This window comes from Phaseolus vulgaris, chromosome 3 (assembly GCF_051622355.1).
Source record: "Phaseolus vulgaris cultivar YP4 chromosome 3, ASM5162235v1, whole genome shotgun sequence".
NCBI classification, from domain to species: Eukaryota; Viridiplantae; Streptophyta; class Magnoliopsida; order Fabales; family Fabaceae; genus Phaseolus; species Phaseolus vulgaris.
In genome coordinates, this window is record NC_143500.1 from 46787953 (window position 1) to 46813616 (window position 25664).

General features: G+C 29.9%; 3 protein-coding genes across 6 annotated transcripts; 1 reads left to right on the forward strand and 2 right to left on the reverse strand.

The window, feature by feature from the left end:
* Positions 1–1052: 1052 nt before the first annotated feature.
* LOC137808114 (ethylene-responsive transcription factor 1A) lies at positions 1053–2358 on the forward strand. Its single transcript, XM_068609067.2, has one exon. The coding sequence runs from the start codon at positions 1232–1234 to the stop codon at positions 1976–1978; it is 747 nt and encodes a 248-aa protein (XP_068465168.1). The 5' UTR covers positions 1053–1231; the 3' UTR covers positions 1979–2358.
* A 10202-nt stretch (positions 2359–12560) lies between these two features.
* UCH3 (ubiquitin C-terminal hydrolase 3) lies at positions 12561–19653 on the reverse strand. The gene is made up of 9 exons (XM_068609066.2): positions 19495–19653; positions 19178–19309; positions 19024–19062; positions 18684–18789; positions 18534–18592; positions 18335–18409; positions 17262–17310; positions 16921–16997; positions 12561–12861 (listed from the first exon to the last, which is right to left on the reverse strand). The coding sequence occupies exons 1-9, from the start codon at positions 19567–19569 to the stop codon at positions 12763–12765; spliced, it is 711 nt and encodes a 236-aa protein (XP_068465167.2). The 5' UTR covers positions 19570–19653; the 3' UTR covers positions 12561–12762.
* A 1868-nt stretch (positions 19654–21521) lies between these two features.
* On the reverse strand, positions 21522–25069 carry LOC137808112 (ATP-dependent caseinolytic (Clp) protease/crotonase family protein). Of its 4 annotated transcripts, none has more exons than XR_016519218.1 (8): positions 24766–25069; positions 24525–24694; positions 24146–24220; positions 23623–23713; positions 23460–23511; positions 23115–23213; positions 22613–22689; positions 21522–22084 (listed from the first exon to the last, which is right to left on the reverse strand). XR_016519218.1 is itself a non-coding variant. In XM_068609065.2 (8 exons), the coding sequence occupies exons 1-8, from the start codon at positions 24953–24955 to the stop codon at positions 22059–22061; spliced, it is 801 nt and encodes a 266-aa protein (XP_068465166.1). In that variant the 5' UTR covers positions 24956–25069; the 3' UTR covers positions 21522–22058. The 4 variants fall into 4 exon arrangements, 2 of the variants coding, with proteins under 2 accessions (XP_068465166.1, XP_068465165.1); XR_016519219.1 differs by having other exon boundaries at positions 21522–22100; XM_068609065.2 differs by having other exon boundaries at positions 21522–22100; positions 23115–23218.
* Positions 25070–25664: the final 595 nt, after the last annotated feature.

A 25664-nucleotide genomic window follows, 5' to 3' on the forward strand; every position in this document is an offset into this window, starting at 1 on the left:
TATCACATCACTCATAAACTTTCATACATTTTTCACTATATTCACCTTATACTAAAAACAACCTCACTTTCTTCACATTTCCTCTTTAAATCATCATAAATCCATCTTAATGAAAACATAAATTAAGTAATCACCAAAAAACATTCACATCACAAACAAATGAACCTAAATTTAAACAAACACTTTATGTAATAGTTATACTACCCATTTGGATATAATCAAGTCAACATTATAGTAGAAAAATAAATCATGTAGTAAAAATAAAAAATAAAAAATATTAATTTCACACTTATTAAAGAGTTTAATTCTTAATTTAAGAAATCTGATTAATTATAAGTAAGAGGTTATTGTAGTCAATGTTCACGCTCATAATATATTAAACATATTTGATTAAGAATGTATATTAAGTGAAAAGAGAAAGAAGGTCCTGTATCCTAATATTTTAAATTTATTTGAGTACAAGAAAAAGATGGCCACAGGCTTCATGAGCAATTAATTAAATAGAGATATAATAGCCGTAAGAAAGAAAATAAAAATCGGCGATTATGCAGCTTGCAAAAGTGACAACAGGGAAGACAAACACCAAGCAAGTTGTCTGCACCTTTAAGCTAAATGACGTCACGCCCTTTCGTCACCCAAAAAAATTGACTCAAACTCATTATTAATAAAGAAAAATTAAAGAGAAAAAACATCTAAGAAAATTATATAGAATAATTTACATTATATTTTGGCTATCATGTTGTAATTTAAATTTTTTTTTTATTCCTCAGTGAACAAAGACTTGACGTTGTAATATAATATTAGGATTTTGTGTTTTTAATTTATTCCTAAGTTAATATGATAAGACTTGTTGTAAGAAAAATCTGTGGGAGTGGAAAAAATGGTCGAAATAAAGCACGTGAGGAAAATCCGCACTAATTCCTTGCCGTTTACACTTTACGCATGCGAACCTTCAGCGAAGCTAAGTAGATGACTCCAACACGATGAAAAAATTAGACATCCACAAAAAATAATATAAAAACATAAAAAATTCAAACGATAAATGAGAAAAGGCCAAGTGCATGAACCTACAATCCTATAAATACCCACCAATTCCAAACCTTATAAGTTCGAATATTCAATACGCTCTTCAAAAATATCCAAAATCCTCACTTTACTCACTATCATAAATCTTTTTGCAAAGCAATTAGATTTAAACCACAATACTATAATCGGAAGATCGGAAACGGAGATGTTCGAACAAAGTAGTACATACGAATCGGATTTGGCACTCTATTCGATTCGCCGCCACTTGCTCGGCGAGTCCGAATCAATATTCGGAGCCCCAACATGTGCATCGGGTCGGACCTCAAGTGTCAGCATCTTGTACTCCTGTTTGAGCGACAATTGGGGCGACCTTCCGTTAAAGGAGGACGATTCCGAAGACATGGTGCTCTACGGCGTGCTCCGTGACGCTGTTAAGGTGGGGTGGGTCCCTTCTCTTGAGGTCGGATCGCCCGATAGCGTGTTGTCGGGTTTTCCTACGGATTTCACGGTGAAGCTGGAACCGGACGTGTTGCCGACGGTGACGAGCTCGCCTCCTTTGACAGCGGTGGTGAAGCAGGAGAAGAAGGCTTCTCCCGCCAAGGGGAAGCACTACCGCGGCGTGCGGCAGCGGCCGTGGGGGAAGTTTGCGGCGGAGATCCGGGACCCGGCGAAAAACGGGGCGCGGGTTTGGCTGGGAACGTTTGAGACCGCTGAGGATGCGGCCTTGGCTTACGACCGCGCCGCCTACCGTATGCGGGGGTCGAGGGCGTTGCTGAATTTTCCGTTGAGGGTTAACTCGGGCGAGCCCGACCCGGTGAGGGTGACTTCGAAGCGGTCTTCATCGCCGGAAAGTGGGGCGGGTCCGGCGAAGAGGAAAAAGGTGGGGGAGTCTGGGCAAGTGGGAAGTCAAGTGGCAGAGTGTAGACGTGGCGAACAATTATTGGTTACCTGAGAGAAATTGTATGGGTGGTGTTGTGTTTATTAAATACACTTGTAATTATTGAGGTGCGTGTATTGCACTTACCCCACCCATCCTCCAACTCAATTTTGGAACCTAGAAAAAGATGAGGGAGATTTTAAAAATATGGAATTCAGAAGATAATGAAGGAGGTGAAGATATGTGATTTAGCTATGTGAATACCAAATTTTTTATTTCTTTGTTAGAAGTTATAATTATGAATGGGTTAATTTTGATAAATGAGACGAGACCTTAACTTTTGATTAATTCCCCTGTTCGTGGGAATGGATCGATGTGAAAGGGTTCGTATGAGATCAGGAGAAAGAAGTGTTTTACCAATTGACTATTAACAATTGTTATTTGGATACAGAAAAGTATGGCACCAATGGTAAAACCTTTTGGCTGAAGAAGAAATAATTTAATGGTTATATTGTGGTAAGACTTACCAAATAAGGTTTTTAGTGTAATCTTGTTTCCGGTTTTTCTTTCCAAATATTAACCAAGTAATGCGTCCACACCGGTACACACAAAGGCTACTACAAAAGCATTATAACAGGACAAAGCTGAAAAATGTGAAATTATATATATACTTATGCAAATAAAATAAAAAAACTCCTGTATAATATTTTCATTTTGTAATCGATAGGATAAAAGCTGTGTTGCACGAAATAAAAGGCCATACAATAGATTGAATGACAACGATTTCTATTATTTTATAGAAAAACATAAGTTAATAATTAGTTCATAAAGGAGACGCATTAAAATTATGTGGACAGATCATTTCAATCTATTTTGACTCAACTTATTATTGTTCTACTAAAAGTAGGGCGAGAGCAGTAATTCCAACTTAAACTAATAACATATTTTAAGATGGAATGACGAATTAGTTTATCAATGTAATATCCTAGAAAATAACATCTAAATATTATAATACAAGTTCTACGTATTTTTATACAAACTTGAAATTTTTCAAAATATTCCTAATACATGATTAGAATTTATAGAAATACAAATATTTACATATCCATAACTCAAAATAAAACTCTGAAATCTCTAAGGCTTTCCTGCACTTGTATGGTCATATGTACACGCAGTTTAAATACAACACAAAAAGCAAGGGTAAGCTAGTGAAAATAAAATTTTATAATATACGAAATTAAATTAAAAGAGAAAATCAAATTACATGGCCAAATTCTCAATTATTCAATCTTCTTCAAAATCCAACATAAATCAATCACATAGATCTCACATGGATCTACACATCCAAAATATTCAACAAACAACGTCTTGAGGAAGACCCGTATTAAGTAAGTCTTACTAGAGACTAACACTTGATCCAAAGATTACCAGCGAATCCAACAAAAATGATCAGGGTAAGTTCAATACAACTCAAGCCGTGCATCTCATATGTCACGGTGTGCATGAACTTCCCCATCAGCTTCTCACCACCTGATATCTTAGTCTATGTGACTTACATCATCAGTGAAGCTCGGAGATCTCTGTTACCACATAGGCATCAATACTTAATACACAGCAAACATCAGTCCATACATTATCACAAATGTATGAATTCAATTCCATACCATTTTGTCATACAATATCATTCAAAAAGTGATCTACAATATTCAAAAGTCAATTTGACATAAAAAAAATAACACTTTAAAAATAATTCATCAAAACCTAATATTTCCACAAATTTAAATAATATATAAACAAACAACCCAATATATATAAACACACAACATCCCTGCAAGAGAAATTGAATATTGGGACCACGTCCCTTTCACATCCAGATCTTCTAGCCTAAGGTTCAATTAAAAATTAAATTTAGCTTCCCTTACCTCAAATGTTTGCTTTCCAAACAACTTTTAGAATTTTATTCCCCACGGTCTAGATAAGCTTCAAGATTTACGGCCTAATGCAAGTTATCCAAACAAAACAAAAATTCAGTATATAGTAGAATAAGTTGAGATGATTAAACTTCTCAAGTGACCCCACCAATATTGATGACTAAATTCTAAGGAAAAAAAAGAACAAATGATATTTAGAGTAAAAATGAACTTACTCTGTTTGAAAATCTGATCGGGTAGAAATGTTTCTTAACTCCTCAGCTACAACATAGTATTATCAGATTCTAAAATAGATGAGGTATGGAGTGAAAAATTAAGAGAAAAGATAGAAGGAAGAGATGGAGAGAGAAAAATAAAATAAAAAGAATGGTGTTGTGACAAAGGCACGGGTTTTGTTTTTTTTTTAAAAAAAAAGCGCTGTTACAATCACTTTTCAATTCTTTTATAATATTTTTTTAATTTTTTGTTTTAAATTTATTTACTTATTTATAATTATTAATATAATTTTTTAAACAATAAAAATATAAAAATAACAAGAAAAATTAATTAAACTTTAATATTTAAAATAAATAAAGTTTAATATCTAACTCATTTTCCACGAAAAAAATGTCGTCTCCAACAGTTTTAAAGTTACAAAGAATTTGATAATCTAAAGGAACCCACTTGATGTTTATTCCACTAAATCTAGGTGTGAGTACCTTGTAAAATTGGAATGGAGTGCCCCTAAAAAGTGTTGATATAGAGACAGGACAAATTTTGAGTTGTGACTGACAGCACACTTATTGTTCAATTTCTTTTCTGAATTCATACTTCAATTAATCACGGATAAGATGTACAATAATCATTTGGAACAACTATGGAATCCAATAACTCAAATAAAAAAAATATAGAAATTAGAGGAACCGTAAAGAGAGTACACACTTCTTTATAATGAATGAGGATGATATATTGAGAACGTACTTCATTATATAATATTTAATTAATGATATAAAAAATGTATTTTTGGCATTTTATTAAAAAATTAAAATTTAGAAAAAAAAATAGTATATACTTAGAGCAAAATTGTCAAAGTATATTTTTCAACAATCCATACATATCAAAGAATTTCAGTTTTTAAAATACCTTCTTCGAAGCATTTTGACAGTACTAAAAAATATTAAGGGAATTCAATCTTACCTTCGTCATATAAAATTAACTTATTAAAATAAAAATTAAATTCACTTATACATTATAATTTATTTATATTTTTTAATTAATCTAAAATTTACAATACTTTTTAAATTAAGAATACAGTATCTCAAACCTATGTAAAATTCAATAATAAATAACATGATAGATATAAAACTTGACCAAAATGAATTGTAATTAATTTTAATACCATTTTAAGAGGATAATATTTAAATTTAGTTCTACCTAAAAAAAACATGGTAAAATAGAGTTTAAATTTTGTTATATATTATAGTTTTTTATTACATATATGATTGATGTGAGATCTCAAATATAAAACAAAAACAAATTTAAAAATATTGTAAAATGAAAATATTTTTCCTTTCAGACAAAAAATAAATTTATTTAATATTAAGAAATATTTTGTAAATTTGAATATTTTTTTTATTTTTTTTTGTCTATTGAATATTTAAAAAAATTATATTTTAAAATTAAATTTTTATGATTTATTTTTTTAAACTGTGTATTCATGGATGATATTTCGTCTAGTCATCTTTGTTTATTTGTTTCCACTGTTAATAAATATCGAGTTTTGTAATTTATATAAAATAATATATCACTTAATATTAGAAAATATAGAATGACAAATAAACCTGTTAATAAATATTGTTATAGATGATTACTAAAATGCAAGAAAAATTCGTTACCCAACATATCTTCAAATAAAATAATAAAAATCATGTACTTTTACAATAAATATAATATTATTTTATATTAATTACAAAAGTATGAATTTTTTAATACGTGAAAACAAGTTTACATCACTCCATTATTAACAGAAAAAAAATTAGATAACAAAAATTTAAAAATTTTAAGTACACAAATTAATTCTTTTAATAAGGATCCAATTCAAAATTATTACAAGTTAATTAAAGTTAAATATTTTTATTACATCTTTACACACCAATGCATTATAACTTTAATGAGTTTAATAAAAGATGTTGATTCTCCCACTTTATAATCAATGATTATAATTGTTAGGGAAATTAATTTTCTTCTAGAGATGATGTTAGGCTGTCAGCAATTGGATTTACGTAACTACTCCAACATCAAAAGCAACTAATTCTTGGAATTTCCTATCAAATGAGAAAATTGGGTCATAATTGTGTTATATTTTAATGTTGCTTTTGCTTTGAGTATAAATCAAAGAGGTAGGAGTCGCCTACAAAAATAAATGCAAATTATTGATAAACACATTATACTTACAATAATTAAGATTCTTCACTTATAATCAAATCATTGTTTTTAATATTTTCAGAACATAACACCAAACCATGTACTTCATATAACCAATCCCTACATCATCATCATCATCATCATCATTATTATTATTATTATTATTATTATTATTATTATTATTATTATTATAATATATGTATATATATATGAAATCAACGATAACATGGTTGTGAAAAAAAGAAACAAATAACATTTATTTTTTTTCTTTTATAAAGGGAAACATGGTGCCCCGGCCACCACACCATCACAGTTACGAATTGCAATAATTGATTTTTCTTTTCAAAAACGATAAAACACTCATTAATTCATTGTCTCATCACATGGTTTTGACCCAAAGCTAACAAGTATCTAAAACTACAATATATATATATATATATATATATATATATATATATATTATAGTTTTAGAAACTAGGATTCGAGGAGATAGTCGTAGTTCGGATTAATTTATTCTTTTTTATATACGGATTAAAATGTTTTTAAAATATTTTAATTTATATTCAATTTATTCTTTCTCAATAAAAAAATTATTTTCACTTTTTCATATCCAATTCACAGATAAACTTATGTTTTCTTAATCTCCTCCGATTTTATTCAACTCGTTCTTAAAGTACCCATTTCCACTAAAAAATTGAAGAGAAAAAACTAAAGAGTTGATCAGTGACTTGGAGATGAGAAAATAGAAAAAATAGTCACTTTATTCCACTGATAGTAAAAATTAAACATATATTTAGATAAAAATAAAAATATTTTGAATTCTAAATAAAATAAATTTATTGAATTAAGTCTATAAAATATATCAACACTAAAAGGAGTAATGTTTGAATAGTTTTGGTAAAGCAAGACAAAAATGCATGATCATGCTAAAATAACTATATGTCGATTTCATTTATTTTTATTATTTTTTAAATATAAAAAGTTAGATAATTTGGATTATTAAAAAATACAGAATTTACACAATGTTACACACTTTCACGTGGATTCTCTTATGAAAAGCTTCGTTATATAAATTATGTACATAGCGAATAACAAATGCACAATATTTAACCTAATATTTTATGTTTTGAAGAAACCAGACGCCGTTGAAATTATTTTATTGATTTTACACTTACCCGCTGCAAATGCTATCTTCACTTTCCTGAAAACATGATTAGGAGCATGACTTTCCCTTTTGTTCAACGTCATTTGGGTCAGAACTATTAATTCAAAACAAATAATTAAGTGCGTTCCGGAATTCAATTCAAAGATGAATTCTGAGGTCTCAATAACGTTAGCACACATTTGTTTATGCATAAATGAAAAACTAAGAGTTGCCAAAGACAAACATTGCTTCTCTGAAATTCTTAACAAAAACAACACTCACTTACACACGATGATCTTGAAAACGAAACGTGTAAGCAGGAGTATAGACATAGTAAAACATACTATTCAAATAACAGTATATTTTGAATATCATGACATCAATAAGCTACAGTGTCTTCACATTGCAACGTTTTAAAATAAAGAATATTTTTGTGTTTGAAAACTGTGGTATATTAATTAGAATTTGAGAATTGTGGAGGTTCAAAGATGAGAAGGTTTTCGTCAACCGCAAAAGGCACCGCACGTGTTCGTCCACGACACAGTATGTAAGACCTTACACAATTGTCGCACCTTATCCTCAACGTTAGACTTTTCAAACTTTGACCTTCCCTTTTCTTCTATGATACTTTTCAACCATTGTTAAATCAAGGAACAGTTTTCTTTTATATGAGAGAATGTTGACTAAGGAAAACATGGTTTTCAATAATTTACACACAACCACAAGTACAAAATCTTAGATTTATTTATAAATTATAATTATTTTTAATTAAAATATTATTAAAATATTTATAATTATAAATATTTGATACAAAATTATTTTTATATTAAATAACATTACTATTTTTATCTTTATTTTTTTAATTAATATAATTATTATATAAATTTATTTCTTTATTATTAAAAAATATATTTATTTTTATTATTATTTATATTTATAATTTATTATATATAATATGATTAATTATGTTTTTTATAATTTTGATTATATTTTTTAGATTTAAATTGTAATCCTATTTTAAATAAAAATAAAAATAATTTAAATTTAAAATAAATAAAATAAAATAAAATTATTAATTAAATATATATACAACTTTTTTCGTATTACCATCCTACAAGATTCATAATTTTGTTGTTGTAAAATCGTATTAACATATTGATTACTTTTGTTGTTGTAAAATCTTATTAACATATTGATTATTTGTGATAGTTTTTAGTTCTCTTTATAAGTCTCTAGAAGAGTGAAAAAATGTGGTGTTGTTGCATCAAATCACAAGTTTAATTAATTTAATATAAAAATAACGGCTGTTATGCTATAAATGTAAAAAATATTGGAATATTGACAAATCTTCATAAAAGTGTCATTGGTATTACAAAGTTGTATATTTCTTTGAATACCATTCATAACTGTAACTGGATTTTAACAGATTGGTCCAAACAATCACTCATTTAATGAACTTGTTATTTTTCAATACTTGCAATGCCAAGTGGCCCACAAACTTTGCTCTCAATACAACCTGAAAATGACTTCAAAAATATATATAGAAATAATATAATGTTAATTAAGAAAGTAATTTAAAATAGTTGTCTTTATTTTTAATTTAATAATTCATAAAAATTAATAAAAAAGACATAAACAATTACTTTAAAATAACTTGATCTTACAAATATATTTAAATCGTTAAACGTAGATTTAGAAAAAAATAAATAGATTTGGAATAAAGGATAGTAAAAAACAATTAGATTTTATGAGCTGGGCACCGTGACATATTCAGTCTTAGTTTATTCTCACGTATGAAGCAGATGCCAATGTGTTTATATTTTTTACTTTTGTATTATACATATAAAATACTGAAATAAAAATTATACTGTTACGTCGAAAAGTCAATCATAAGGTTTGACTGAAGGTCAAGGCAGAAGAGTTAAATGTAAAAAATATAAATAAATAAAATTATAATTGGTTATTGTAACAAAATTCATAACATGATCCAAATTAATAGGTGTGTTTTAAAAAAATTATGTAAAAAAGAAAAGTTCAAATAGGTTCTGAGTTCAATAAAAATAATATAAATAGGTCATCAATTTAAGAGGTAATGTAGAATGAATTTATCTGATAATTATATAAACTGATTTTGACTTTAACATCGAAGCGTCTTGCAGGTACACATCCAACCGTGAGAGGAGGCCGAGAAGAGAAATCTAGAGATTCATGAATCAAACCCAACCAAGTGAGTTTGTGATACTATTAACCCAACCTAAAGTCAAAGGAGTGGACCAAAAGCTCAACCCGAGAAACCCAAAAAATCTGATAAGTCAACAAAATGTGAGTTTGATTTTAAATAAGTAGATAATACTGATATATTTCATTTTTAATACTATAAAAGATAATAATTTTAGTATAAAATTTTAATTTTATTGAACTTTCATTAACAATTGAAGTAATAATCAAGCATCTCTTTAGTAATTGGTCATGTGTACTTATAAAAAAAATTAATCTTGTAATTATTCCAACTCACATGTATTTTAAATCTACTGTTTTAAATGTATATTAATGAAATGTTTTTTTTTTATAAAATCACGTGACAATCACTAAAAAATACTTTACGTATTCTAAAAATAAAATATATTAATATTTCTTGTACTAAATGCTCTAAAAATAAAATATATTAAGATTTATTATACTAAAGTGACTATTACATAAAATCATAATGTCATATGATTTGAAGATAGAAATATTAAATAAAATAATAATTTGAATTATAAACATTTATAAATAAAGTTGAAATTATTGATTATAATTAAATAATTTATTATATAAAAGTAATAGGTTTATTAATTATTTTAATTAAATACATTAATTAACTAGACTTAATATTTACATTGTAAAAATATGTTTATATATACACACAATAAAAGTAAATAAAAATTTAAAAATTTCTTAATGTTAGTAGATTGAGTCTAGTTCGTATTAACTATAGTGAATAAGTTGGATTTGATCTAATTCTTTAGTCAATAATAAAATAAGTTTAGTCCATTTTACCACCGTTATTTGAAGCTAATCATATCAGATCAACAAGTCTTACATATTATTTCTCTTAAATTTATATTTTTAGGCAATAATTTTAAGAAAATAATATTTTTTTTTATTTAAGTGAAGGAATATATAGTGAGAAACTAAGAACACATTGCCCCATCCTGAATTTTAATTATCAGTAAATACGCATTAGAATTTTTTTTTACTTTAAAGAAAATTGTTTTTTTAAAACTTAATTAGCTCTTCAACTGGATCTATTTTGCCACTTTAATTTAAGGGTGATTAACTTATTGAATCTAAAAATTCAAACAAAACTAATTAATTGAATTAATTCATTCATTTCACTTCAAATTACAAACAAATTTTTTTTATAATGGATTTATTGTATGAACTAAGCCAATGACCCAATCGACTATATTTATCTTTTTACATTTACAATATAGTTTACAACTTTAGTACTTTTTTTTTTATTACTTTTGTCTTTTATTCTTTTTCTTTTTCATTCATTTTATTTTTCTTATTCATATAATATTTTTAAGTGTCTCAATTTAATCATGTTTATGATGGATTTTTTTTTATCATATTTAGGGAAAAAGTTAAAATAAGAAACATAATGTAATATACCATATATAGGTGATAATTATTGAAAACTAAATATAAACAAAATAATAAAGTATTCATTAAAAGTTAATAAATATGTTTATTACGCACTGATATAAATTTAACCTTCTATAAGATATCCATAAAAAAAAAACCTTGCATGAAATAAATAATAAACAGAGATAAAAAAAAACTTTATAAAAATAATATGATAATTTTATCATAATCGCTTGACTTGAACCAAACTAATAAAATGGTTTGGATCAGATAAAAAAAATCAAAATCTATGCCAAATCAAATGAATTAAAATATTATTGATACGAATTTAATTTCACCCTAAAGTGAAAGCAAAGCAAGTTATAAATCTTCATACCCTGATTAATTTTGTCTATTTTAATGTGGTGACTATTTATGAACTAGAAATGGACCTTGGATGTGTCCCAAAGAGAGCAAAAATGAGTGGTGTTTAATAATTGATTATGCCGAAACAATTTCATACTAATTATTTCACATGTTCAATGGCATAAAAATAATGTATTTGTTATACCATAAATATTGAAAATATTTAACTTTAAGCTAAGAGTAATTACAAATGAATATATTTACTATCCTTATTGTATACGATATAAGCAACATCTGGAAAAACACCAAAACTCAGAATCCAAATTACAGTTCCGAATAGCACATTTGGAACAGAAAATATCAAAATAAGTTGCTTACAAAAAATAACATTCTGAGTTATATTTTAAAATATTCCAATTTTTTTAGATGATTTAGAATGAATAATCATAAATACTTGAAAATTGATTTAGGATTACACATTTTGAAATCTTCATTTTGAAATATATACTCTTTTTCAGAAATGTGTAATCCAGAAACTTTTTAATATACTTTAGAAATCATTTCCCCAAAAATATTAAAACTTCAAAAAACATTTTCAACATATTCAGTATTTCGTTATAAAATATACATATTCTAGAATGTCTCCAAATGTGTAATAGTTTTTTTTATAAATTCATATGAAATGAGGTGCAGAAAGTAATTGTAGATGTACTTAAAGCAAAAGCCTATTAAATGATGCATGTTATTCGACACATTTTTTTGGACCAGAATAAGGGTATTTCTTCCTGCAATCCATCAAATCTTTTCCTTCACCCCATCAATTGCTGAAAAGACTGTTTTTCCTTTTTAAAATTGACTTCCGGTCTATGTCTTCCAGAAATTTTCCAGAACATATTTTCTGAAATTTGAAAAATGTTTTCTAGAACAGTATTTTCGAAATCAACTTTTCAGAAGGTATATAGTATGCTCATGAATATGTTTTCCAACATAGATTTTTCAGAGTATGCCGAAATGAAGGTGAATCAGATGAATAGATGAGGACTTTTGGTCATTTTACCTAATTAATAGGGGTGAAGGAAAAAATTTGATAAAGTGCATGAAGAAGCATCCTTTAAAATTTGGTCTCAACATTTATCTATGCCATTATGCTTATTTGAACTGTTGCCTTTAAAAAAACTGAAAAATCAAAGCGCCAGTAAACAACTTCTAGGTCAAAGTTTGTTCTTTTAGATCAAATTTCCTCGTGCATCTATTTTGACCGAAAGATGCTCTGCTTGATATGTCACTGAACGAAAATAAAAAAACGTAGATACAGGCAAAAAGTGAATAAAACTTCAGATGCCTGGAGATTATACAGCAGATAACTTCAAGAACTGCTTCACCTAAAAAAGCCCAAATTGACTACCTTAATGTCCATCCCCGGATTTCTTTGATATTGCAATGACATTGAAGTTAAGGGAATCTGGATTTTTCTGGATCATGCTCTGGATAACTTTAGCTGCATCCTGTCGTAAATTTAGATGTGCATATTAGTAATTAAAAATAGTGTAGTAGAGAAACAAACATGCTGGATGAAAGATAATAAACCCAGTAGCTTCAGACATGATCAAATAACTAGGATCGGCAAGGGTTGATTGAAAATGCCTATGGTGACGGGTTTCAGCACAACCCTCCAAAATTTGACTATATGGGGAACAAAGAAAAAGGCATGTTCAAGCTGATGAAGGTGGAGAACTATGTTAACAAAAAGTAGACGTGATTTCAAGTAATTAACTTGAAACGAATGAAACTCAATTTAGTAATAGAAAATAAATACAATGAGAAAAATGATACACCAAGGAGAAAACCCTCTTTGCACACAAATAGAAAACACCCAAATCCTATATTCATAGTGTATGCCACTGTAAATGGGTGCCAGAAACAACATTCACAAGCTACTAGTTTGGGCTCTAACTGCACCCAAAAATTCCTTTATAAGATAATTCCTTCCCAACTAAAATATGACAATGATCGAGATAAAATGTATCCCACCGCTTTGAGAACTATGGCGGCAGGTTGGCAGCTATTGCATTGCTAAGAAGAACAAATACACATTCTTACTGTTCCCCCTTGGTTATTCTGCCTCACTTTGGACCTTGTCACACATAGTTGTCTTCTAAGGTTTTCAAATTATGAATCCACTGAACCACCAACTCTTTCTATAATATATTTGAAAATTGGCCTTGTTACCCCCACAACCACAGCCAACATATTAGGATATTAGATTTAGAATTTGCATTTGATTTCAAGGCACATTTGAGGAACATTTAGTTTAGAATTGTGGAATCAAAAAGGCTATAAATAACCATCAAGAGAGTTTCAAGAGTTCTTTAAAAGAGAGAAAGTTATCTTCTTGCTTGAGTCTTATCTTGCCTCTTTGGATCAAGTGACGACAATTTATCTTAGATCTTCTCCAAGTGGTGTGACAACCTCCATCAATTCATAAGTTTTTCCTTTCCATTTTTTTCTTTACTTTCTTTTTAATGACGAGTTGGAACTTGTACATTCCATCTCCATAGTTTGTGCTTATCTTGTCCTATGTTCATGTTCTTCTCTTGGATGCAATTCCCACTTATATAATCTTATTAGATTAATTTGTTTCTAGTGATGAGCATCCTCGAGTGTCATCTACATTCTTAAATCCTAAAAGATAAAATCAAATTCTTAAACTGTTTTCAAGCTAGCATAAGTAGAATCATATCATACTTCCTCCGATCTTTGTTAACTTTCTTCAACCAAAGATGTCCCGTTTTTAAATGATCCACCTTCTCCACGCCTTCCATGCTATTATCATCACCGGGGTTGTCAGAAAAGAAAAAAAAAAACTAGTACCAAACTGCATTAAAAATGCCCCTAAATTGAGCTGCTTAAATTGAATTAAACTATAACTTATAAAATTGAATAAGAGTGAAAAACATGCTTCAAAATAAGATGTTCTGGCCAATAGTTCAAACAGTTCAATCAATTCAAAGCAGTGCCATTTGTTTGAATTGTTATATGGTTCAATTCAGTTCGCCTGAACTATTATGCAGTTTAGTTTAGTTCGTCCAAATTGCCTTTACAATTTAATTCAATTCTATAACAGTTCAGTTTGGTTCATCACTTCATCTACTTTGCCCACCCCTAATCATTTGGCCAGTCTCTTGCTTTTTTACCACCACCCACTAATGATGATTTCAAGTAAGCCAACTTCTTCACCTATCTGCCTTTTAAGATTGATCTCCCATTTGCATTAGGGTTCCACTTAATTCAATCTTTCTCCTCATTATGTTACTTAAGTTATCATCATTTGCTTGTTTGGCGTTATACTTCCCTTTCTTTCTTAACCAGTGCCTACTTTTATACCATCCTAGTTGTCAATAAACTATGATTGATGGAATGTGTACGCTATAGTCACCAACAGTTGATGAGTTTATTCTACAAAAACAAATGACATCACACACTAACAATAAAATCTGGCTTTCTGAAATTATTGAAAAGGAGCATATGTTCAATTTCTAGCAGGACCTAAATAGGGACATAGACAAAACCAAAGAAGTTTGTTCGGAACAAAAACTTTTCCCTATGAATCTAATTGTTTTTTAACAGAAAAAAGGGAAGGAAGGATACAAGGAAAGAATTTTAGGACTATTTTCTGTTTAGTGATGGTACAAATTTTATATGGGCTCCACATTAAAGAGTGGTTGTTTCCCATTTTGACAGAAAAGGAAGAATGAGAGCTTGAAATGTAAACGAAACTAATGCCCTTATTTATATCACAAGACATCTCATTTTTTATTTAGAGTATTTGTCATATTACACACAGTTTTTTCTCTTTCATTTTTCTCCCCTACCAACCAACCTACAAAATCACCTCAATTCATTCTACTTTTCGTTCCTTCCATTTTGTGAATGTTACAAGAGAGAAAAAAATGGGTTATGTTCGATCTTCCCTACTAGACCAACTACAACTTCTCCAAGTTTTGTACTTACTAGGTTAGTAGTTAGTACTCAAAACAAGTAAAAAAAATAGAGAATGAAAATCAGTGGTGGGCACTACTACAATCATGACCAAATTTTGTATGGTGGGGGAGCTAAAGAATCCTTCTTCACCAAAGCTTATGCATCTACACCCTTCAACAAAATGTGGTTACAGAAAGCAAGAATGGACACCTTTTAGAGGTATCCCATTCCTTAATGTTCCAGATAAATATTACAGAGAAGCTCTCTTACATTACTGCAGCTCTCATCAATAAATTTAATGAACCACTGGATCCTTGCACACCTATATCAGCTGCTGGCTACAAGAGATATGTCGTTTGACTTGTCAAAAAAGGGACTACAAAAAAGTGGCCAGCCATTACTCATTTAGAGAGTAGAGAGCAATTAGTAGCAAAAATCCAAGGATGAATGTCTAGTAGACTGGGGATAGAACTGAAGGTGGGGAATTTGATATATTAGACACTTACAAGGCCCAATATTATCTACAGCATAGAGCCAGTTTGTGCATTGTCCAACTGAAAAGGACAAAGGAATTATCTAGAGGCAGCCAACTGTATATTGAAATATCTGAGGGGAACTCCAGGCAAAGGAATTATTGAAGGCTTTCTAATTGGGCTAGATCAACTGATGTTAGTAAGTCAAGAACTGGGAATAGGCTATAGCACAAGCACAAAGGTATGGGGAAACCTTGTTACATGGAAAAGCAAAATACAATCTCCATTGTGGAAAGGAGAAGGATGGATAGTGGCAATCATACAATGATTATGACAATTAATTTGGATTGAGAGGCTCTACAGTACCTAAAATTCTCTAGAAAAGGTCTATAAAGCTATTTAGTAACAGTGAATCAGCAACAAGATGCATGGTTCACAAGCCTGTCCAGCATAATCAAACAAGCATGTCAAAATTGATAGCAATCATATCAAATATGAAATTGTTTATATGGGGTATCAAACTATCAATATCTTCTATGTTCAAACAGGACACCATGATACATGAGGACATTACCAAAGCCTGTCAACATCTTGGTTTGAATTCTTATTTGGTACGCTAGGAATGATTGATATCTATTCACTAGGTTGAGGGGGAATGTTGCAGATGATCTTGGTCATCATAGGAGGTGGCCCTTAATGCCAGTAGCAGTAAATGTTGTGTGTTTGTTGTAATTTCTTAATTGTATCCTGATTGATGTTAGTTACTTTAAAAGTAATCTCCTATCTATAATTACGGCCACTTTAGCCTATTTAGTGTAAATTCTGTATTCTCAGAATAGCAAATAGGATTTCTTTCTAAAAAGCCTCTGTACACTAACTTTACAAACTCAAATTTAAATCACTAGCTATCAGAAAATTTTCTCCAAAGAGGTGGGTGCTCCAGTGCCAGAGCCACTTACCTACACATTTGTGTTTGTTTCTTCATCCATCATTTAAAATTTTAAGTGACAACAGAATTACTAGAATTTGCAAACTAAATCAGTTCCTTTCGCTAAATACATGTTTTTAAGCATCAATAAAACTATATCCCTAACATTTAAAGAAATTTACCCTCAACAAAGCACTTGGTGAGGATTCACCATGAGATATTGGTCCCGACTTTCTTCCATCAAGCTCATACAGTTGACCTGCATATCATACAATTGCAGAGACATTAATCAGATGAATTTTTTGCAACTGCAAAAGGAGAACAACAAATTCAAATTGACATTAATAGGATCTAGATAGTTTAGTTTAGCCTTTTAATATAGCTGGTTTATGATTTAGACATTTAGTTCGCCTCCTACAATGGTGTTGTTGATACAATGATATCTTAGTATATTGTTTTGCTCTTTTTATGAACACAACACAGACAAAAACCATTAATTTTTTTATTTATATAAAGAGATTACCATCCACACAGGCAAAGCAGATGAAATGAGTGTCCACGTTATCTGATGCCTGCATTATAAGCAAAAAGATTGTAAGACAAGAAAACAAACAGTTGAAAAAAACAATTTTGTTGTTGCACAGGGGAGAGGGTTGTTATCTATTTTTACAATACTATTCAGGTTTTGCCTCACGGTATGACAGCCTTCTAATAGTTATATCTCCTAAAACCTCAGTAAAATTTGCAAAATCATCCAGCGCAAGTACTAATAGTATTAAGCACTTCATATTTTTCAGATATAATTTCCATTCATTTTGTCCCATCAACAGACAAAATTGCATGGAAAGATTATTTCTTCACATATACAATAAAAATGCTTCCTTTTGACCTATATAATTTCACCTTTTTTTTATCAACGAAGAAATTCATCAGGATGAAAAAAATATGGCCCACTACATTACACTCTCGGGGAGCACAAATGTACATAGCCTTATAGGACTATTAATCTTTAAGCAATTGCATCAAATACTGGCATATAATGCCCATTGCTATGAAAAGAAACTTCTTAGCCCCCTTTTGGCTCATAAAGCTAAATCCCTGTGTGTAATTGATAGAACTTAAATGAAAGAAAATCCAAGTAGGAAGCAGGATTTGACTCCAATAGGTTGGAGTCTTCTCATAATTTGTTTGATTAGTTTTGAAAGAAACATCCTTGTACATAACAACTTAAATTCAACATTTGTTCAAATCTCTGTAGTGTAAAAGCCCAAATCTAATTCCCGACTACACATCACAGAAGAACCCAAAAAAGCTGTTAAATAAAAATCCCTGCTTAAATATGAGTTTATCATGTTAAAAGAATAATGATAATAATAAACAACTAAGATTTTCAAGATGATAAATCTAATTATCAAGACTACTCATCATAAAAGAACCTATATCCAAAGAATAATGATAACAACAAACAACTAGAAAATTTTCAAGAAAAGAAGGCCAAATGAATCTCTCATTATTACTACATCAGTTATCTGTTTCACTACTACATCACATCATACCCCCCAATTATTGTTGCTTTAAATTTAATAAATAAAGTACCACTGTATCACCAGCAGTGGCTGCTACTGAATGAGCAACTTCCATGTCCCTGTCATTCTCAAGAAAGGCAGCCCGCTGCAAAATACGGAAGTTAGAAAATGTCAAATGAGCATTATATTTAACTTGCTATTAGTGTCATTTGTTTGCATTTATTAAATATGAGAAAGAGAAAAGTTTTTTGTAGGAAAAAATAAATAACCTGAATTGGATCCATGCTGGCAGTAGATTTAAAGAACTTGTCAAAAAATGACCCCTCAGCTGTTAACCACAAGAGCAACACAAACTGAATGAAATTTAATGGTTGATACACTATAAACTTAAGCTGAGGCTGTGACTGTTAAAAGCCTACCAAGCTTGACTTCGGAAGTTATGTTCCCAAGTGCATGGAGCAGACCTATCGTACCACAAGCATTACCCACGGTTTGCTTCATAAAGTACACTTTACTGCTATAATCCTACACCAGAATAACAACAAAAGAATCCTACTCAATTATATGATATATGCAACCTAAAATTCAGATTTATTGGACACTATTAAATAAAATGGCCAATTAAGCTTGAAAGACGATCTATAATTAATAATATCCTACAGTCCAAACAGAATGTAGAATGCTTTGAATCAGGTTAAACGAATAGTCACAGACAGATGAAAAGACTCTATAAATAGACATATCCACTCAGGCACTCACTTTTTTTTCATTTTCCTGTTGCAACCTTTCTTCTTCAGTCTGATAAGAGAAAATAAAAACTTTCACAAAATCAGAAGCACAAATATGCAAATGACATGAAGTGGAAATAAAAATTGGAAAAAGAAAAAAACACATGTTGTGAGTTGAAACTAACCTTTGCAGTAATGGGATAAAGAAAAAGCACAGCGAGAACTGGCTTTGGAACTATTTCCAGAAGCTCCTCATCCAAGCCGAAAACATCACAGCACTCTGCCTCCTCCACTGGAAGCCCAAGACCCCAAAGGAACTGTAATTCATCCAAAAAAAAACTTAAATTTCGCACACTACCAAATAGAATAAAAAATTGTAAATCCAAAACGAAAGCGAGAAATTGTTTGGCAAAATTTGATATATGCGTAACTGTTCCATGAATAAATGATCATGATTGAAACATTTTGCTCAATGAGAAGGAAATAGGAGGAGAGAGAATACCTGGTTCATGACGTCAGGGTTAGCTTCAAGAGGAAGCCACCTTTTGGCAGAAGGGCGTTCGTCTAAGGTGGCCATTCGAATTTCTTTCTGCTGTTACGTTATTCTCTTCTTCCAAACTCACTCTCGAACTTTTCAGAACTTAGAATACTATATATGGTTGAATTTGTGGGCCTAATTGGGCCTTGTAAGGTTCACAGTTGGCTTTTGCTTCCTTAACAATTGGGCCTTAGAATACTTTAAGAAGTTATTCTTATTCTAGAAGACTGTTTCTTCCTGCACCTCCATATCTTCTTCTGACACCTCCATGCACAACACAAAAATATATTTTTATTCTTTTTGTGTCACTCCATAGAGTATTTTCTGGATTATATAATCCAGAAACTCATTTGAAAAAAACTTTTGGATTACATAATCTGAAAGCTAAATAAGACTTTCGAATTATATAATCCGGAAAGTAATCATGCATCTGGAAAAAAATTCCAAATTATATAATCTAAAAACTAATTACAAATTTGAAAAATGACTTCCGGATTAAGTAATCCGAAATATTATAAAGGAGTATTTTTGGAAATTAAAAAATTTATGGAGGTGAGAAAAGAAGGTATGAAGGTGCAAGAAGAAACAGTCTTCTAGAATTGTCTTTTCACATGTATCATAAACCTCATTACCAAAATAAAAATCTGGAATTGAAAATAAACCACAAATTATTTTTTCTTTCTTCCTTCACAAAAGCAACCATCAAATATCAAAGAAGCACCAAATACCAAAGAAGCATTGGACAACAAATAATTAGATCTAACAATTACCAACCATATAAAACACTCAAAACGGATAAAAAAAATGAGTAGAGGAAAAAGAGACAAATCTTTAAATCTATTTAAAAAACAACTGAGGACAGTTTTGTTATTTAATGTCATTCGTATAGTGTAGGTCAGAAAATGATATAGAACAGGAAGCACAAGCCTTCACAGTTTTAGTAAGGACAATTTTTTTTTAAAACTATAAATAAACATCGTTTTTCTTCTTTTAGATCGTATAATTTAGAAATATTTCTGTTTATGTTTTTGGATTTCATATTTTGAAATATATTTTTGACTTCTAAATTATATATAAAAAAAATAGAAGTATTTATGTTTATGAGATTGCAAAGAAATATATGGAGATGCAGAAATTTAGCAAGTAAATATGTAATACAAAGTCCATGATATTGACACCTCCTGTTTCATAATCGCATCATTCCTTCTTATTTTTAGTTTTTTATTTATTTATTATTAAAAAGTATCTTTGTGTAATGTAGATTGACCCTTCTCTTTCAATTAGCAACACATCACCCTGTATTGTATTTATTTGTTACATGCATTTTGTTTTTCAGGATGACATGTACGTTAGAAGCAATCCATCAAATAAGTCATATTTTTTACTTTTCATGAAACATTCTTCTTAAGTTTACATTAATAGAGAGAATAGAATAAAATTAAAAAATATATAATTTAGATTTAATTGTTTAGATTATTTAAAATAAAATGTACCATGGCAGAGATATATTTCATTTTATTCCATGTATTATTCCTCTTTCTAGTCTCCCGCATGTATTTGGAGGTTGAGATCAACCAATTTTTTTAATATTAATTATATCATTAAAAAATATTTACTTTTTAATATTGTATGATCATTGTTAACTATTTATGTATTTAAAGAAAAGTTAAGTAATCATCCAATTAATTAGTACGTATGAATATTGTAATATTATGCCTACAAATAGTGTTTTTTACTATTTGTAAAAAGACATGATATTATCTATGTTAAAATGGATATTAGGAATTAAAATTAGTGATTTCAAATTTTGAATAAAAATGAAATAAATATAGAAATTAAAATAATAAATGCATACATTTTATAAGGACTAAAAACAATTAATTCAAGTTTTACAAATATGAAAAATAATTTATTTTTATAGAAATAAAAATCAAAACTCACTCATTTTACTTAGATTTAAAATATATTTAATCCTAAAAATAAATAAACAGTGAGAGAATAACTCTATTCCATTTCATTTTATTCTTCCCCACTCCTTTTCATCTCCTTCAAAATGTTAACAAAAAGACTTATAAGAAATACCTTTAAGACTCTAATCTTTAGTCGAGGTGGGATAAACTCGAAAATGACTCTGATATCATATTACAAAGTGGACTTTAAGCCTAACTCAACCTCATAAAACCGACTCATGAGATGAAGTTTGCACCCACTTATATACTATGAAAAACTCTAATCTCTAGTTGATGTGGGATCTCCACCACAAATTGCAGTGGAATTCCATCGTCTAGGAAGTTGACTCCAGGCTCTAGATGACTAATCTAAAAGATATATATTCCTCTCTAGAAACAGAGACCCAATGAGCAAAATAACACTCTTATCACTCACCCGTATATCTTGGTTTCCGCTTCTCAGCAAATGCAGCCAAGCCTTCTAGTCGATCTTTAGTATTCAAGACATGATCATAGTAATCTTCTTCCAAGACCAAAGCTGATGTTAGATCAGTCTCAACCCCCTCATTAATAGCTTTTTTAGCCATCCTTATAGCTACTGGACCCTGTTAAAAATTTAAACTGAATAACATGCAGGGACAAGTAAGCCTTATCTCTAGTAAATCATATTTCCAATAAAGAGGAGTGTTGTTTTATTTCGGAAATTTCACACCTAAAAGTAATTTCACTTTATAGTATCCAAGAAACTCCATTTGATTTGACAATAAGTTTTAGGCTAACGTTCTCAAATACAAAATTCTGGTGTTTTGGATTTCAATCAAAGGTATTTTGGACATATAACCAAAATTTTCTCTTGATTTTCAAATTGCACCAGCTAAATCATTTGTGGGGTTTTTGCAAAGGAAGTAAATGTACATGTAACATGAGCTATTTATTTTTTTTCTTAATAAATAAACTTCTTCAAAAGAACAAAATGGAAAATCAACATTTAGAAATATCAGTAACAAACAACCCTTTATTTTATACATGGAAATTCAACAACACTAAGGCCTCGTCCCCGCATTTCTAAATGTCATAAACCACAGTTATACCATTGTACCAGTTTCAGAATGATATATTTCTGAGGGAGATACCTTTTGATTGATATCCCGAGCAACTGCAAGTGCCTTTGAATAAGCTTCACCAGCAGGAACACAGTAATTAACAAGACCTGTATAAATATTTTTTTAGGCAGCCATCATGATGTTTGTCAAAGAATAAAAAAGAAAAGATTATGCTTTATTTGTGAAAGGAAGCAGTAAGAAGTTAGCAATTTCTCAGGCGAAATTTTTTGTATGTGTTATTGTGTAGAAAGTTGCATAACAGTAACCTTTCTCTTTGCTTTAACGGAGTTAAACAGGAAAATGCTAAGTGTAACATAATAGTGCTTGCTATGAACACCCAAAACAAATGAAGTCAATAGAAGAGATAAACTTTTGTTTGATAATGTCTTGAATATTCTTTTCAAGTGAAATATAAGTTTTCGGAAACAATGAGCATATGCGGTGTATTCTCTAGATTCTCCTCCTCAACATCTCTGTATTGATGTCTTTACTAATTAGATAAAGAAAGGAGTTGAGTGACTGATCAACATACCCAAGGACAGTGCCTCTTTGCCATCAATCTTTCGACCAGTAAATATAATATCCTTTGCAATTGCTTTTCCAACCAATCTGGGTAGTCGCTGAGATCCACCTGCCCTGTATCAATAATAACAAGAATATCACACTGACCTTATTAAACACATTCATCAAAAAATCAAAAACAATTCAAATTCGCCATTACATTCATATTTGTCTACATTTTTCAAATATACTCCTCAATCTATCTTGAGATTTAATCTTTTTACTTTATTAGATAACAGAACTGAAGGTACATGACAGAAATAGATGTCGTCAAAGACAATATGCAAAAAGACTAGAGTAATAGTACGAAACATACGCAGGGATTATTGCAAGTCCTGTCTCTGGCAAACCCATCACAGCATTTTCTCCTATGTCATGAAAGAACAGACAAGTAAAGAAAATGTTTGATACTGGCATCACATTCAGAAGCAATCAAACCATTAAAATCCAATATAAAAAAATACAGTGTATTTAACTACCACATATTCGAATATCACATGCAAGAGCCAACTCAAGTCCACCACCAAGAGCTACTCCTTCAATAACAGCAATAGTTGGAACACAAACAACCTGAATAAAGAAAAAATAAAGAAAAAAAAATATTATCCCAAGGAGTAGTATCATTAAAATGGGAAAACAGAGATGTTATGACACAGATGAAGTACAGCCAAAGCAAAAGAACATGATAAAGTCAACTTCAATAGTTCTTACTACCACCCAAAGACGGAGTATAAATGGAAGCAAAAGAAAGTTGGGTCAGCTCATGAGCTATATAACAACCCCTCCCCAAATGATAATAACAATACCAGAAAAGAATGGGAAACCGAATAGAAATATAGAATTAAACACCATAACCTACTTCATACGATGCTTCATCTGTCATAAATTCATAGCATTATGTGGATAAGTACAGAACACAAATATTAGAATGCAACTCAATAAACCCAAATACTATAATGTAATCCAAAAAGTACAAAAATATTACGAATGATTTGAACTAACCTCTAGAAATGAAAATGTGGAGCGAATAGAATTCACAAAAGTCTTAGCCTCGGATTGACTCATGGCCCTGCGCTCCTGCAGCCAATGAACACAACTTTTAAAGGCCGGGGAATAATGTGTAAACTAAATCCACACTACCTTGACTAACAGCAAGAACCCATTAGAAAATGGATAACTTAATATGTAAATTAAATCCACACTACCTTGCCTAATAGCAAGAATCCATTAGAAAATGGATTAAACTATGTCCAAGTACTATGCTTTGGAAACTTTTAGTTTATGATCACAGTCACCACAGAAGAAAAAAGAATCACAAATATTATAAACGCACAGGCCTTCTTCCTTTGAAGATTGAATAATAGGGAATTTAACAATTAACCTTTAAATCGGCCCCAGCACAAAATACCCCAGGAACTGAACTGCTGATTATAGCAACATTAGCGTAAGAGTTCTGATTAATCAACTCAAAAGCATGACTTAGGCCTCGCAGCATCTCTTTCCCTACAGCATTTCTTACTTCAGGCCTATCCAAGCTAATTTCGACAATCCCTGTAAAAATAAATGAAAAAAAAAATAGAATCATTATTGTGAGGGTGAATGGAGTAAAAAAGATAATTTACCGGAATCAGGGCCAGTGAGTCTATGAAGCTTGACGAATTCAGAAGCGGAAGTGTCAAAAATAAGATTTCTACGGGTCTGGTACTGGTTGTGGTGCTGATGTGTGATGAAATTGAGAGTGAGATAGGGTTTGCAAATTTTGGCGTGGAAGCTGCTATGCAAAGACTTGGTAAACACTCTCATGGCGCACATTTTCTTCACTGAGATGATCGATTACTTGGGACAATGTGAAAATCAACCACTTTCGTGTTTGATCGCATGAATATCAGGATAAGTATGAATTAGTGTTTGCTTGAATTTTTTTTAAGTCAAACTAATTTCTTAAGAAAATAAAGTCCTAAAAACTAGTTTATTTTTTTTTAAAAAGTCTTTTAACAAAGATAAGTGGTAAAGCATATAATTTTTTTTTATCAGAAACAACATAAATATATAAAAACTCTACTTATGGAATAACTTTCTGTGAAAAGTGTAAAACATCCAAATTACTATATTTACTGTTAATGTTATAATTAACCTCTGATTGTTATTGTCACAGTGTAAATGAATATTTTTTAATATTAATTTTTAACATAGTTTATGAAAAACTATATTTTATAACTCTAGTTTAATATGCTATTCCATAACAAGAAATATTGCTTCCATTTTTTTAATTTAAATTTTATGAAAAAATATTTTTTATTAAGGTTTTCTAAAGCAAATTCACTTAAGAAGTTAGAAAATAAAAAATTTAAGTAAACAAATAAAACTGTGATACACTTATGTATAAAAAGGATAATTATATTTACATGTTTTATTAGTTCCCACTTATACAAAATACTGTAACTGAGTTATCAATTTTCGGAAGATAATTATGTCTATAGTGAATATTACTTCACAAATTGGTTATTCATATATTCTCGCC